The sequence below is a fragment of the Aythya fuligula genome, chromosome 1, assembly GCF_009819795.1.
Source record: "Aythya fuligula isolate bAytFul2 chromosome 1, bAytFul2.pri, whole genome shotgun sequence".
NCBI classification, from domain to species: domain Eukaryota; kingdom Metazoa; phylum Chordata; class Aves; order Anseriformes; family Anatidae; genus Aythya; species Aythya fuligula.
Genome location: NC_045559.1, coordinates 185,568,884 through 185,585,331, shown reverse-complemented (window position 1 = coordinate 185,585,331; position 16,448 = coordinate 185,568,884). Strand labels below are relative to the sequence as shown.

At 44.1% G+C, this 16,448-nt stretch overlaps 2 protein-coding genes across 3 annotated transcripts in view; one reads left to right on the top strand and one right to left on the bottom strand.

Annotated features, from left to right (window-relative positions):
• LNX2 (ligand of numb-protein X 2) overlaps positions 1-982 on the bottom strand; it is a 58,993-nt gene extending 58,011 nt beyond the window's left edge. For both annotated transcript variants that reach the window (XM_032207895.1, XM_032207896.1), the window contains exon 1: positions 860-982. The gene's annotated coding sequence lies outside the window, so the exon portion shown is untranslated. The remainder of the gene's footprint in view (positions 1-859) is intronic.
• Positions 983-1,139: 157 nt separating this feature from the next.
• Positions 1,140-16,227, top strand: POLR1D (RNA polymerase I and III subunit D). The gene is made up of 3 exons (XM_032207532.1): positions 1,140-1,250; positions 8,935-9,009; positions 14,864-16,227. Exons 1-3 carry the CDS (start codon positions 1,216-1,218, stop codon positions 15,147-15,149), a joined length of 396 nt encoding a protein of 131 aa, XP_032063423.1. The 5' UTR covers positions 1,140-1,215; the 3' UTR covers positions 15,150-16,227.
• The last annotated feature ends 221 nt before the right edge of the window (positions 16,228-16,448 follow it).

Genomic DNA, 16,448 nt, shown 5'->3' with positions numbered 1-16,448 from the left:
AATAAAGCCGTGGCAGCATATGGTCGTAGCAGGCTGATTTTCCAGGCGGTGGGGCCACTAACTGGAACCATCTGATGTTTCCCCCTAAGCTTCCTTGATCTGCTGCTGGATTGCAGCTTAGAATAAAGCACCGCGGAGCCAAGAGGAATTGGGGAGAGGAATGATAATAATAATAAAAAAATATATGTAATTCAGATTGTTTAAGAGAGCCTAGCTCTGAACAATTTCCCTTTTGAACCAAAGCTCGGACACGTCTACGATTTGGGATTTATTTCCAGAGACCATCAGCCGTACCCCACAGCCACGCCGTAACAACCACTTTTACTTTGCAGGCGCGGGTTGGAAAACAAGCCCGGGCTGTCGTGTAATTAAAAAAGGAATTAAACGAAGCTCAGAAGTACTTAATAGTGGATTTCGGCAGAGGTAAACAGCCGGTGCCACGCATTGGGAGCGCGGTGGGAGAAGTCACAGGGGACAGGCGCGTTTGGCACTCCCGCAGCAATTGTTCCCTCGCCTCGCTGGCTGAATATTGAAGGCGAGACGAGCACATTTCGAGCACGCCGCCTGCAAGTTGCCAAGAGGCCGGGTTTTGGGGCTCCCCGACCGCATTTCCAGCAGCTGAAAGCCGAGAAACGGGGGGCAAAGCCGGTGCCGGGGCGGGCTGGAGGAGCCGCCAGCGACCCGGCACGGCACCAAGCCCCGCTCCACCGCACCTCCCCTCTCTTATCCTCCAGCAGCCGAGCTCAGGAGTCCCCGAGCTGCTTTAGGACCCCCCAAATTTCCCCCCCCCAAAAAAAAAAAACACCGCACTTGTTGCCTCCCCGGCTAGGCCCGGCGGCGGGGCAGCCAAGTTACTCACCGGCGGCGGCTCCTCCTGCCCGTGCCCCCGCTCCGCAGGGCAAGGGGCGAGCCCCGGGGGGGTGCTGAGGGGACCCAGCCCGCTGCCTTCACCCCTTTTTTTTCTCGCTGCACTCCCGGGGCGGTGAGGGGGGAGCCGAGGTCAGGCGGAGGAGGAGCCGCAGCCCTCCCGCAGCCGCCGGCGGCCCCCGGCGGGGAGTGGCGGTGGCGGTGGCGGCGGTGGCGGCCCCGGCTCGCACCGCCCCGGCTCCTCCTTCTCCTCCGGGGTCCTCGGCGCCGGCCTCCGCCCCGCTCCGCCCCGATACAGCTTGGTTGAGGCCGGGGCATGGCGCCCGGCTTGCTCTGAGAGCAGCCGCCATGGAGGAGGAGGAGGAGGACCCGGAGCTGGAGAGGTGAGGGAGGGAGGGAGGGGGGAGGAGGAGGAGGAGGAGGAGGGGGGGGGGGGCAGCGCCGAGATGGCGGCCGGGCTCCCCCGGGGGGGGGGGGGGGGCTCGCCTCAGCCCGGGGCCCGGCGCTGCCGAGGCCTCGTCCCTGGTCTACTAAAAACTTAAACTTTTCACAAATTCCCATCTTGCTGGGGTAACGTGGTTCATTTCGCGATCCGTACTGAATGTGGTGACCCCAGGTAAACACTTTTGGGGTCAAAACCAAAAAGCGCATTTCTGTGCTTGAATGTTTGCTTGCAGCAGGCCTCGCGGGCTTTGGCTTTAGGATTAGACTTCAGGTGCTTCTGTTACAGGTTTTGGGGGGTAATATTTCCATTATATCTGTTGTACAGGCTGCATTTTGTGTGCGTGTGCCGGCTGGTTTGTGGTGGAGCACGCTTCTGTAGCACTGAAGGGATAAGTAGAGGCTCGCTGAACTGCGCCCATGGTCCCGTCCCCTAACTTTTAAGAAAATATATCAGAGGGTGGTTAGACAAAGCCACTTGTTTCTGCTTGTATCTAGCACGTATATTGAGATGGGATAAACGTGGCACCACTGGGGTAGTAAAAAGGATAGAAAGCGCAAAGCTTTCTAAGAGGCCTTTAATTCTTGGTAAGCCACTTCGGCTCTCCGATAATCAGTTAAATTATTAAAGCTTCTTGCTATATATGCACGGATGCTATTTTTGTTAGTGCCATTCCCAACCTGCGCCTTTTTCATTCACAGCCTGTTGACTCTCTGCCATTTCTCCCTCGGTGCTGTCTGCCCCTGGCTGCTGTTGGCATCCTGGGGATTTGGGTGCTCGGGCAGCCCCCCGGGGTGCAGCAGGCTGCTCCAGAGTCCTCTGCTGCTGCTCCCCTTTCCAGGAACCAGATCTGAAGTTTTGTCCTGCCACATAGCTTCAAGATGATTCAGTACTCGCTTTTTCCTTTTCCCTGGCAGTGTGGTAGAAAATGAGGATGAAACTTCACAACTTAGGGAGTGACACACGGTAGGGTTTAGCTGTCCTGTATCTTCAATCTGTGCTACTGTGCCGTAAGAGTTGAGGTGGCTCCATGCTCACCATATAACCCGTGTAGTGTACCAGATGACTATCACTTTCTGTCCTGGTTCTGCCTACCATCAGATAGTTCCTTTTTCATACCCTCAGCATTCACAACTCCTTTTTGCTACTAGCACCCTGACTTCAATTCATGCTACATGCGTTTAGATGTCGTGCTTGGGTACTTATTGCTCTAAAATGTTTCTCCAGGCAGTCTTCAATAGTCAGGAGTAGACCTTTCTTTATCCTGTGGCTGGCAGACATTACTGCATCTCCCTATGCAGAGTCTTTTTTGCCCATTACAATAATTTCTGCATGGTCTCCATGTCCTTATCTCAACTCTTGACCCCTTTGCATCGTATTTTCTCCCCATTCCTCTTTGAGGAGGGGAATAAGAGAGCAGTTGTGGTGGAGCTCGGCCACCCACCTGAGTAAAACCACCACACCATACTCTTGGGTCAGTAGCACAGCAGTGCTAGCTAGGTTTCATAATTTGTCGGCATTTTATTTATTTTTTTTATTTTATAAATTTCATAATTTATAATATGGCTTTAGTCTAAAAAAAAATGGCACTTCTGTTCTGTAGCCACAGTGTTAACTTTGCTTTATTGTTTCAAAATGTTTTTCTTTGGTGTATTTTCAGTAGTCTGTATGTGGACTTCTTATTTAATCTATGGAGGGGAGTGGTGGAAGTGTAACTGTTTTTGTGCGTGCTTTTTTGGGTGTGAATTTTGTGTCTCAGCATTCCAAACAGTGATGTGCTAGGAGAAACCAGTTGTCCTACTTTTTTTTTTTTTTTTTTTTGGGTTCATCTAAGGAGAGGTGTTTTCAGCCTACTTGCTCTATCCTGTCCTTACTGCCGGGTTTCCCTGCTATTATTGCATCTGACTCATGCTTGATCTTGTGTTTGGTGCTTTCTTCACTTTAATAGGGGTGGTAGTCACTGCTGAAGGTGAATACTGACTTGGAAGTTACCGTGAGACTGTTGCATGCTATGGATTTAAATACTCAAAAAACCTAAGGCCAAGTTGGATGGGGCTTTGGGCAACTTGGCCTAGTGGGAGGTGGCCCTGCCCATGGCAGGAGGTTGAAATGCGATGGTCTTTAAGGTCCTTTCCAACCCAAAACCATTCTGTGATTCTAAAAAACTGAAATATCACGAGTGTCTAAAATATTCTTATTTGCTACGTTTTCCTGAGTTATTTCCTCTCCTCCATCTCTCCCAATAACCTTTGTTGGAAGCATGAACTGGCATTTTTCCCGTAAACTTGCTGGTACATCAGTGAATATCTCGAACATAAGGGTGAATTCTTAGCTACCCAAAGAAAATTCTAGGGTGAACTCTGTGTTAATATATAATTAAAGCTGTTGATAAGATATATGATCCAGGAGGAAGGGAATTACAAATCATCTCCTAGGAACTGTTTACTTGGTTTCCCATGCAAGGATGTGTACTTGGTTTCCTATGCAATTTCTATTAAATATCTGCGCTTTTTTATGTTCCCCTTCCTAAATTGTCTTTGCGCTCGGTGTCTCATGTTTCTAGCACATCTCCTTTATATTCTCAGAGAAATTTTGTGTTTTACCATGTATCCACATTCTTCCGTAATCAGTTTTATCTCATCAGCTATAAATATTTCGCAACCTTAAATATCATGCTTTATTAGAATTGCCTACCAAGCTTGCTTGGAGCATCATTTACTTAGAAATAAGCATTTTCTAAGGAGATACTATACTAAATTCCAAGGAAAGCTATTGCTTGGTGTTGTAACGAGAAGCCTTTTGCTGAAAATTGATAGCCTAATATTTTACAGCACAGATGTCCCAGTTACACTTCTTAACAAGTAGGCTTTGCCCCTTGGAGGAATTAAATGAGAGCTCTAACTATTCTTACTATTGGCTTTTAAAATCTAGGTGTCGGAATTGTGTTTGTCGTTCTTTCCCATCTTAATGGGAAAAAGTCGTCTGCAAGCTAAAATCGTAGTTTGAGCTGAGTGGTATCCTCACTGCTCAAGCTGTTGAGAAAATCAGCGCAGAAGTGTCCTGGAAATAGCACTTTGGGGACTGACAGCCAGAATATTTAAGAAGTGAGACTCCTGATCCACAAAAGACGTGAGCATTAATGTGCCTGCTATGGAGTGCCTTTCCTCTGAACACACGTTAAGAAGTTTGTGGCATATTTGTGCCTTCTTTATTCTTCCTTCTTTATTCTTGCTTGCAGTATTCTGGCTTAAGCTTTTCTTTTGACATCCCTTTTCATCAAATTTCCTACTAAGTGTGCAAAGATGGGACAAAGCAGCTCCTAGGAGTTGATTGCAAATAGCACTCCTCTATTTTAGGAGGCAATATCTTCAGACCTTTGTCTGATTGCAGGTCTTGATATTATTTGGATGTAACCAGCACGCCAACATCCGCTTCTATTGCGTGGTCAAATATACAGAAGTCAGCATAAAACCACGTCGAGAAAATAAGTTTTTTTTTTAAGAAAACTGCTCATTTTTCCTGGGCTGGCAGCTAGGTGTCAGGACCCGGAGCCTCAGGAGGTAGGTTTCGGTGCTCAGGGGTTTGGGGGATGGTGCCTTCCTGCTCGTTGCTGTGTGCATTTCAGTAGCTGATTGCATGCTATGAAGCAAGTCCCGTAGCTCTGTTGCCATCCCAGTTCTCACTGGGATTGGGATCTTTAATGAGATGATGGCATGGGCGGAGGTGCAGGGCTTGGTAGGTATGAGCTAAAAGCTCCTGGGCACACCCACGAAGGAGCTCAGAGGGACAAAGGCAGGTGGGGGAGCCCAGATAATGACCGGGGCTGATCCAGGCCCACCCTTGGACCATCAGCCCACCAGGGACACCTCTCCCCAGACCCTGAGGATCTCAGGGGCACCACAAGAGGCAGGAACCCAGGGTAAGGACCAGGAATGACCAGCACCTCCGGGCCCCTCCCTGGGTGCTCAGCATCCCGCTGTCACACCCCTCAGGATGACTCAGTGCTGAGCCACCACCAGGAGGGACCTCAGGGTGCTCCTGCTGGGGGTGTGGGGCACCCCAGGAGATGCAGGGGAAGGAGCATTTGGAGATTGCACAACGCCCATTATGGGATGTTTAGGGGAGGAACCACAGGCAGGGAAAGGGCTGGATGTAGGTGATTTGGGGAGGAGCAAAAGTGGGAAAACAGGAGTCAGGGGATGGAAAGGGCTGGGCACCTGCAAACAGGCTGCTGGTGGGGACGTGCTTGTCTGGCCGTGCCCCATGCCTGCTCAGCACAGGCTGTCCTATTTCTTGTTACATTCCTTTCAAATTTTTTCTTGTCTGGCCTCTATTTTGCATTTGTTCTTTCAGAAAAATGATAAAGTCCTGTCCCTGAACGAAGAAGGGAAAACAGATACGGTTTTTGCCCAACATCAGAGCCTTTAACATTCTCCCATTCTTTGGGCCCAGGCACTTGTGATGCGAGTTGTTAGGGTTATGAAATGTGACTTTTGCCTGTAACCTTGGAATATGGAGGAAGAAATCTCATCCCACAGAAATGTAAATAATTCTTGGACCATACTAATGGAGATAAAAAATATATGTATGTATATACACATATCTTCATGCTACTGTATTTTGTTTTTTAGCAGAGCCTGATTGCTCGGAAGGGATTGCCACGGCCAGTTTTAAGTGGTGCTTGCTCTCCTTGCCATGAAAGATGCCAGAATGATGACAGTGCTCTCAAATGTGCCCCTGCCCTTAATTTTCATTCCTGTTTTCCCTCCGCTTGGGTTTTTCTCATGTGAAAGTTGTGTGTTGTGTTCCCTTTGCTTATGTTGCTCTTCTTGGATCTGAATCAGGCGGCTGCAGGAATGTTTGAGTTGTAACCGAGCTGTACAAATGAAGACAGCGAGGAATGCTGAGTCCCAGGAGGCCTTTAAAAGCAAATGTGACCCCGTTTGCATAGCTTTTAAGATTTTGACTGACTTGTGCAGCGAATGTAAGTTCAGCCAGTGGAAATGCGTTGTTTCAGAGATTATCTGAGCAGTTTTTCCCCTTTGTCTGTGCAAGTCCAGAGGGCTTTGTACAGATGCAGTGATTAGTAGTAATGTTAAAAGACCATTATCAGGAAACAACTGCTGATAAGAAAGGAGGATTTGGGCTTGCTAAGGTGGATGCCAAGTCAGCCTGCTCTGTGATACAAACATTGCAAAAATAACGTCTCAAATAACTTAAGAATTATAAGCCATAAAGTTATAGAACTGATGTCACCATATTAATTTATTCTGATGGTTCCCGTAAAGTTGAACTGTAGCTGTTTAAAATGTTTTCCTAGTGTTTTATGGCTCAAATCTTTTGGTTTATGATTTCGTTTATAAAATAGTGACAGATATAGCGGCTTTTAATCTGACTGCTTTACAGATCTCTTACAGCAGAATCAGAAAGTCTGGTAACCATGGTAGAAAAAGCTAGGTGGATTATTTTTTTTTCCTCCTCTTTCCTGCCTTTTGTCTGGTATTTCTGTTTGAAGGCTCAGGAGAAGTTTTCAAAAGGCTGCGTGCTCCTGCCGTGCCCACTGCTACCTGAACTAGTTTGTAAATTTTGGGTCTGGATAGTAAAATATTGCCTTGATTTCTCCAAGACCCGTGTAGGTAACATCTCCCACGTTCCAGTGACAGAGCCTGTGTTTCTGGCACTTGTTGGGGAATTGCTGTGCCACATATCCCACTGCCTGGGGAGGCAGCAGTACCTGGCTGGGTTGATAAAGCAGTACTTAGCATGCAGGTAACTCTTAACAAATGAAAGCTTACCTGTGCAAATGCTCAATTTTGTGAATGACTGGAGATGTAAAATGTCCTGGCATAGGGATGAATGCTTAAAAAAGGAATTGAAGTATCCCAAGCACAGCTGAGATCATAGTAATAACCTCAGAGACACTTCTGAAAGGAACCTTAAACCGATGTGCCATTAGATTAGAGAATGGAGAAATAATGATAACATTTTAGTGCATTTCTCTTCTGTTGTTTCTGTGGATGCTTTCTTTTTTCAAAGCCCTTCAAATGCAAACTATCAAAGAAGTTACAATCTGTGAGCATCTGCACATCTGCCTGGCATAGATTTCACTTCTTCTGGCTGGAATGGTTTCCCCCTGAAACCAAGGGATATATACACAGAATATATTCTCGTGTTAAGACCATTAACTGGAGAGGGTTAGATCTTGACTGACAGATGTAAGCTGCTGCGTAACAGCATAAAGTTTTCTCATTAGCTACTGACAGAAATTCTGTACTGTTCGTGTTCATGCCCTGCTACACAAGTGTAGTGACTGCAATTAAAGCTAAGACCTCTGGTGTTTTCTGTGCAGATGTAGAAATGGTAATAAATGACTGCTGGTTGTTTAGAGCCCAGCATTATCTCCTTAGGTCTTCATGTGGCCCTGCTATGTAAACTGCTTGCTTTTCTTCTGCTCCTTCCATTAAATGATGAGCCTTGGCTTCTCTAGTCTCAATGTTGGCTTGACACCAGGATCAATACTCACTTGTTGTTTTTTGTAATCTTGTGGCACAGCAGCAAAACCCTGCTATGCTAATAACACCGTGACACGATGGGATGCGACTTCCTTTCAGGTTGAAAGCTGTTACCTGCTACCTTTCTGCATTATCAAGATGCTGGCAGTCCTGCTCACGGAGCCTGAACACCAGTAGCCCTCGTGGCACATCACAGCTGGGAGAGCAAAGCGACGCGTGCCCCCCTCCGTCACCCCCTGCTTTCCATTCCCTGAGCCTTCAATCTTACCCATGTCGGTGTTAACGCTGAGCTTCGTGTCCTGGGTTTAGAGCCAGGTGCAGAGCTTCCCTTTTCTGTCTTGCAATTCCTGTTGCTTGACGTGTATAGTTGCTTACAGTTAACTAACCTAATTGTCAGCTTCCGCGTTCAATTCCTATAATAAATGGCTCCCATTATCTGCTTATTGGTTTTCCCATTAACTTCAACCACATACTGTAGAGGAGTTATTAAAGTTTTACTTGAGATTGAAATTAATGTCTAAAGAGAACTGAAAGACCAACATTGTAGGAATTACCTACAATTTACATAATTTACTCTCTGACTTTTTAAGTGAGCACAGTTATTTAATTGCTTTCATGTGAGTGTGGCTGTTTTTGTTTTTTACAGAAGATCCTGGTAATGTAGTCATTTTGAACGACAGTGCTTCGTAACCACAGAGATGAGCTCCTTTCTTCCCATGTTAAACCAAAGCTAGGGCAGTTTAACTACTGGTGGATGCAGTGGTAGAAGTTCTGTCAACTGACTGCTTGGTAGTTTGCTACTGTTGTTGGGCTGTGCTCAGAATAGATCTGCTGTGGTTGAAGGACTTTAGGAAGAACCTAAATGATAGCAAGGGAGAGCATTCCCCAAAAGCACAGGGATTGTGCTTTTCAGTGTAGTGTACCAGTGTTGCACACTTTATTTCTACTCTCCAATGAAAATTAGTATCACAATTTTGTTGTATTTGCAACGTTTCCTCTTTATTCCCTGTAATGAATTAAGCAATTGGTTCTCCACGTTATTTATTTAAGTGCGTAAAGTGGCAAGTTCTTGTTTTCCTCAAGTGCTAACTTTTTTCCTCTTCTCATGTTTAGGAAGGCTGTGGAAGAGTTGCTTAAAGAAGCAAAACGTGGGAGAACCAGAGCTGAAACAATGGGAGCGATGGGTTGGTAAGTTGTGCCAAGAGGAAATGAATTCTACGACCAATGCCAAAGTAAATTTCTGTCACCCATTTAATGGGTGACAGAAGTCTTTGCATTTTAACTTGCGTTGTGTTTAAATAATTTGTCTTCATCCAGGTATTAATTTGTCTGGGCAAAAATTTAACTCCAGATAAGAAAGAAGTTGAAGAGAATTCTGCCTGCATAAAATTGCTTGACCAAATGTGTAGAAGGCAAAGCAATTGGAGAACTAACATGCTGAGTAGAGTCGTTCATCTCACAATTATGTATATGACTGATAAGAAGCATCAAGGATGCTTCAAGGATGCATCAACCAAGGATGTTCACACAAGTAGTGCACCAATTCATTCTGTTAAACTCATTTGTAGATAAGGTCTGGCTTCTTTCACCAGCAGTATTACAAGATAAGCCTGTGCTCTTTATGAAGTTCTCAGCTGATTTCTCAGTTATGTTTGTTTTAGTAGCTCTAAAGAGATTAAATTGGTGTCTTGCTCTAAAAAGTTAATCTTTTATATTTTTTAAGCAAGACTTGAGGGGTCTTTTTGTGTATATTTTACCCAGTATTTCTGCTAGGGATACAATTTATACCCTTTATGTGAAAATAATTAAATTGGTTTAATCTCCTAGAGTGCTTACAGCTGTACTGATGCAGCATGCTTTTTCTCTGCAAGTCTTGCAAAATGGCCAGGCAAACCAATGCAGATAATCATCATCATGAAGTGTTGTGTGTGTCCTGTTACTGAGCACTTGCAAGGTAATTCCAGGTGTGGAAACCAAAAATTTCTGCTGGAAGATACCCAGGTGTCCCTGTGCAACTTCTCTGCCACTTGGGCAGTCTGCAATACTTTCCAGGAGCACGTATGGGTTTCTGCTCCCAGCTATTTTTTATTCCCTGTCTGTGCAGGAGCAGTGGTCCCACTCAGCTGGCTGTGATGGGATAAAGATGTAGAAGAAGAGATGGTCGAGAAGGCTTCAGGAAGAGAAAGTTGGTTGACATGGGGATTTGGAAAAGTGATATTATGAACTGAGACTGTTGAAGTAAGGATCCTTTTAACTGCAGAGGAACATGAGAATAGCTGTACTGGCTCAAAGGTGGGATCCATCCAACTCTGTCTCTGTCAGGGGGCAATAGCCTAGGAAGCGGAGTAAGAAGAGTACAAGGAAATAACCTTACTTACTCAAACTACAAGTACAGAATCATAGAATGGTTTGGATTGGAAGGGATCTGAAAGACTGTCTAGTTCCATCCCCCTGCCATGTGCAGGGACACCTCCCACCACACCAGGTTGCCCAAAGCCCCATCCAGCCTGGCCTTGAGCACCTCCAGGGATGGGGCATCCACAGCTTCTCTGGGCAACATAGATTCCAACCTCTCAGAGCAGGGTGAAGGTAAAAGGTGCAGGTTACACTTCTGTGGGTGTAAGCAGAAGGTAAGGGATCCCCAGCCATTTACTACAGCTCCTTCTTCTGTGTGACTTCTGTGGTGCCGTGACAATTTATGGCTGATTTATTTTGCCACCAGAGATCATCACCTACTTGACTAAAGCACGGTTTTAACAGGTAAAACTGAAAGCCTCCGTTGTTTGCCAAACTCAGAATGCTTACAGGTGTGTTTTATGAGGACTTGTTGTGGGATCTCCTCAACCCTTTGTCAGAGGAGGGCTGGGGAGGAGAGATGCAAAAACCCTGGAAAAGTACTATAAGGCCATCAATCCTGTATTGGCTTTAGGTAGAGAAAGTAACTTGACCTGTGAAAAGTGATTTGTTTTGACATCTTTCTTTGGATCTTTCTTTGGGTGAGGAGAGGCAGAGGCTGCTACTGCTCATACTTCGCAGATTCCAGTTTGTGTTGCTCTCCAGCAGCAGTTGATGCTGCAAAATATGTCTGGAGTCAGTGGTATTTGACAGGAATTAGTTAATAAAGGGAGGTGTGTGGGAAGGTGTCATTCACAGGGAGCTATATTGTGCGTGCCATAACAAAGAGTGGAGTCTCCTGGTGGGTGTTGATGGCAGCAAAACCTTCTCCAGCAAACCTCTGAACACTGTTCTGGGACTGCTTTCAGGTTCATGCCACTGCTCCGTTGTTTTCCAGAGTGATTAATTCTCCATAGCTCGAGTGCACAGCTTGAAGAAGTTCCCCACGCATCCCTGTCTAGCTTTTTGCAGTCCTGTCTCATGGGATGGATAGTCAGCTGCTCTTTGGGCTTGTACTGCAAACACAAACATCGCAGGGCTGACAGTCATGTACCAGGTGGTCATCCTTCACCCCTTGGTCTCCAACACAGAGATTCAGACTTGAAATACAGAACAGTGTTGGTGGTATTTATTTTTTTTTCCAGTTTGGCAATGTTTTTGCCACTGTCACATTATCTTACAAGCTTGCTGTGGACGGCACGGGTAGATGCTGCGACCAGGTAGCAAGTGAGCTAGGGCTGAACTGAACATAGTCTTTTCTGCTTTACTTTAAAAGCTTACCCAAAATAAGCTATGGAAAACAGCATATTTTAGGACGGTTTGTTCAGCTCTGCGTTGTCAGAGCAGATGAAGTTGCAAACAACAGATAAATGTTAGAAGCATTAAATTACTCGTAGTCCTATTTCTTTCAAAGCACTCCTAAAATTGCTCTCATGCCTGTAGATGGTTTTTTGTTCAATACCGAACCTGCTGGTCAGAAGCACTGCAGAATGTGAAATGAGGAGGGTGAGGCAGAAAGCCTTGAGAGCATGGGAGCTGCGATACGCTGTGTTGTGTCTCATCTTTGCATGGATGTTGCATCGCTAGGCAGGCACTGCAGTGTGATTCCGCTTCATCTTTTTCCTGTGGATGTCAGGAGCAGGAGGAAGGAGGTACAGAGACTGCAAAGTGAGTATGGTAAAGCAGAGTGATCACAGCACAGGTTTCCATGCATTGCTGTGCCAGCCGCTCACTTGGCAAAACAACCTCTAGCTGCTTTTTGTGCCTTCAGCCGTTATTCTGCTAAATACCCTGTTTTCCGTGGCAGTTTGGAAGTGCTGGAAATGTACTTGTAAGTAGTAAACCGTTTCCTGGAAAGATCTGATATGCTCTGCGTGCCGAGGCTGACAGTGCCAGCCCTGTGTGACATGCTCAAAGACTGTGGTTCGTGGCTCTGTTCACCAGTGTCTTCGCAGTGTCAGTGAGTTCTTCTGATAAAAAGCCTTAATGTGCACTGCTGTGCTGAAATGCAGTGCCAAACCTGGTGGCAGGCATTGCTGGAGAGTAAAAGGGCTGACATTTTAAGTCCACTTCTGTGCAGTACAAGTGGGATTAAGCGTTGATTTGTGTGTGCAAGAATGGTTTCTGTTTATTTTTCTTGCTCAAATTGGAGAGTTGGCATTTCATCATTAGACAGCAGAGAAACTTTGGGGTAGGGGGCTGTGTTTGGAGGAAGAAGGGGTTCTACATGGAAAAATAGCTTTTTAGATTGTCCAAACATGCAAAACAAAGAGAATTATTACACTGAATGAAAAAGTTGCTCCAAAACTGGAGTCAGTTTTGTAAGCTAGATTGCTTCAGAGCTGCAGGTAGGCTGCTTTCTTTGGCCGTGCCTGCAGTTCTGCTTCAGGCACACTTGATTTGGAAATGGTAATGCTCTCCTAACATGTCTTCTGAAAACAAACAAGGCATTTGCACTCTGTCGTGTGGAACTGTTCACTGGTTTGCAGATTGTGATCCACCTTGCAGACTGAGCTTTTTTTGCAGTTTTTCAGAATTCACATTGAGGGCACAGCTGTTGGTGAACAATCTCAGGATCCATCTCAGGATCAGACCTACAGCAAGCCAAAGGCTTGCCTTCAGGGAAGTGAGCTATAGAAGTATCCTAAGTTTTTCTTGCCACTGGAAAGGCTGAAAAAGGCATCAATGAATTAATAATACAGTTTGCTTTGAATCCTCACAGCTCCAGATATGCCACATACACATGAAAACATTATGAATTTGTGCGTGTGCACATGTAATGTAGCGGGTATGCCATACATCTCATTTCCCTTCAAGACTGAAAGGCAGAATTTGCTTTGCTGAAGTCTGAAGTCAATAAAACCAAGGACTGACGTTTCTCTTCGGTGCTGTGACTTATTGCTGCTCCCTGAAAACCCGGGGGCTCGCTTTTATTGCTGTGTGATAGTGAATTAATGACGTCTCTTAGCTGACTCTGAAGCCCTGCATTTCTCATCAGTTTTCATTCTCAGTATAGCTCAGGCAGCGCTCGTAGTGCCAAAAAGAAATAAATACTTCAGCAAGGTGGATTTATTTAGGGCAGATTGTCTCATTCTGGTGCTATATATATAAGTGCTTAATCAATACATTAGCTTTTAAGAAAAAGCAAGAGGAAGAATACGAACGTAAAATAGTTTGTACCTGGATCCATCCTAGGGAAAGTTGGGCTCCTTGCTTGGAAGTGTTGAGGTACAACAGCGTAATGCTGGCCTATGACATACAGAGGACTTAAATGGTGGCTGTTTTGTGTTCTCTCGAGTGCAGCCTGTGCCATGGCATTTTCATTGCCACGTTCATAGCTGGTGTAGCTTGAAATGGAAACCCTATTCTACTGACAAATGTTAGCTGTGCACTTCCACTCAGAAATAGAGCTAATGCATGAGTGCCTCCCTAGTTTACAAAAAAACATCTGTACAGAACATCTACTTTTTTAAATTTGATTTTTTTTTAACCTGGGTTTGAGTAAAACAGTGTAGATTTATATGCAGGAAGTTTACAAACAGTAATTATGCTATAGAAATATCAAGAAATACATAGCAGAAATAAAACAGTGTGTCTGCTTGGTGTATGTTTCTAAAATGACTAACTTCTTGGAGGATTTATAACAAGAATAATTATCACTAATGCTTAATAAGTAGATCTGAAGTAAATTCCATGTACAGTTCAATGTCATGAAGTATGCTATTTTCTTCTTTTTCTGCTTAGTCTGGTTATTCAGAGGTACTGTGATCTCCAACATCTCTGCTTTTTTTGAGCAATCCCTTAGGTCCTATACTAGCAGGCAAACTCACAGTAGCTCCCACAATAAACGAAGTTTTCGGAATGTTTTTGGCTTACTGAAGGAATGTATTCAAACTTCTGTTATTTTCATTCCATTCCATAAGAGATGATAAATTGGGAGTAACTAGTACAACTGGTAACAACAGGATAAATGTAACATGCTGTAATTGTTTACTAAGAGGAGCTGATAAATTACATGCAAAAGCATTAAGCTGCAAGAGGGGAAAGTCAGAAACAACAAAAAAGTTTAATCAAGTATCCTTTCTATTAAAGAAAAAGGGTTTTATTTGGTGGTTGCTAAACATAGGTTAAAATTGGTATGTCTCCTTTGATTTATTACTACAGTTGTTTGGGTTCTTCATGCAAGTGTATCCTTTACTTTATGAGTATCTCAGTTCATTAAATAATCTATTATGGTCAGCACTGTGGTCATGTTCACCATTCTCATATGACTCAGAATGTGTTATTAAATATTTGATTCCTGAATAGCAAAGTTAAGCACCGACAAACTTAAAATATATCGTCACTTTACACAGAGTGAGTTAACCATGAGTCTCGCCTTATCTGCTTCTCCCTGCACACTGCCTTGTGAAAATCACGTGAACTTTCACTCCGTTAAAGTAAAATAATTTTTATCCTATAAGGAGTAAGATAAAAGGAGAATGAAGACAACCTTGAGCATATCTTTCTGTACTGAGAGTTTACACTAGGTGGCATGCAAGGAAAGCCAAAAACACAAAACTGTCTTAAAATTATTGAAGTTAAACTCTCACATTTCTTTCAGGATGTTTTTATCCCGTATTTTGATTACTCTTAAATGTCTTTACAGGTTGAAATGTCCTCTTGCTGGTGCAAATAAAAGATTTCTTATTAATACCATCAAAAACACGTTACCATCTCAAAAAGAACAAGACCAAGAACGTGAGCAAAGGGAAGTCAGTAAGGAGCCGGAGCCAAACAAAAGCAGGAAAGAAGAAAAACCAAAGAAACGCAGAATTCATCCATACACACCCAGCTTTCAGTCCAGAAGGAGAGTCAGCTACTCTCCTCCTAGGCACCGAAACAGGAACCAGCACACAAAGGATAAGTATGAAAAGCGATCTAGCAAACGATGAGGAGAGATGGGTATGTGCTGTTACTAGCCAAGAAATGTCATTAGACATCAGACTGCAGGGACGTTAGTTTTTTTCCAGAACGAGATGCTGTTCAGAATTGATTTTTGAACCGAGTTGCTTGTGTGAGAAGTAGCTAGAGGTAGTTTTATAAAACGTTTCTTCGGGACCTTTAAGAGAAGAGCAAAGTGCAGCATAAATCTTTCAGTTGTCTGAGAACAGACATTCCCTTCCCGTTGCTCCTTTCCTCACTCCCCTTCTGACTAAGCTTAGGGTCTTGGTAATGGAGCGTGATACGTGCGTCACTGTCCAATACAACTTCTTTAGTCATGTCACCCTTTTGGAAATAAATTTAACTTAAGCAGAAGTCTATTTATTGTGTAAAGTTGGCAGAACTTATTTTTGCTGCTTAACCAATGAAGAAGTTTTGCTTGTTTGGGTTAGTTTCGTTTTACAGGATCTGGAAGAAGGGAAGACTGGTCAATGCACATCTATTTTGTATAGCATGTAAGAGTTTGGTTTCTTTAGTATAAAAAGAACAAATTTAAAATGGGCTATGCTGGTTTTACTTTTCAGGAGGAGCTACCAGGAAATACCAACTTTGCGTGTAGTATATTCACAATTTTGTCACAGATAACATTAAACGTTACCCCTAAGAAGCCATAACTGCAATAATTGTCTCTGTTTAGACTTCCCTCTGTAAGGAACTAGTTTGAACAGTCTGTTGTCATGGTGCTTTCAAAACAATCCTTGAAGACAATTATCATGTTTTTGTCCACTGCTATGAAGTTTCCAAGTAAACGTGTAATACTAGAAATGCAGCGGAGATACTTAAACACAATCAAATGCTCACTTCCCAAACCTATGTGACGATTTTGTAGCGGTACACTTCTTAAACGTGTGACCTCGAGCACATATAATCCACATCAGCATACTCTGTCCTTTTTTTTTCTGTTTATGTTATGATAACAAACTTCTGTGTGAAATATTTTGTATTTCGGTGTTCTCAGAAGTGACTGTTTTGAATGTAGGTTTCAGTTTTTACGTGTGTTGACAATAAAATCCGAAATGTTCATTAAAAGTGTTTTGTGGTTTTTGTTTTTGTTTTGCTTTTAATGGGTTTCTTATCTGAATCGTGTCTCTGTCGTCTAACAGAAAAGGAGGAGCACTTCATGGTCCTTCAATGCTGTGTCAGGGCAAGAGTGCCACCTATAGGCACAGCTCTACCTCGTCTTGCTATACTTACCTGTCGTCTCTCGTGGGAACATCGTGTGAGCTAGGAGATGTGGAGACCAAAGTGGA

Excerpts from the sequence above, each read along its gene's own strand:
- POLR1D (XM_032207532.1), top strand. The coding sequence starts at position 1,216 with ATGGAGGAGGAGGAGGAGGACCCGGAGCTGGAGAG. Across the intron at positions 1,251-8,934 it reads GAGGACCCGGAGCTGGAGAG|GAAGGCTGTGGAAGAGTTGC; the intron begins GTGAGGGAGGGA and ends TCTCATGTTTAG. Across the intron at positions 9,010-14,863 it reads ACAATGGGAGCGATGGGTTG|GTTGAAATGTCCTCTTGCTG; the intron begins GTAAGTTGTGCC and ends ATGTCTTTACAG.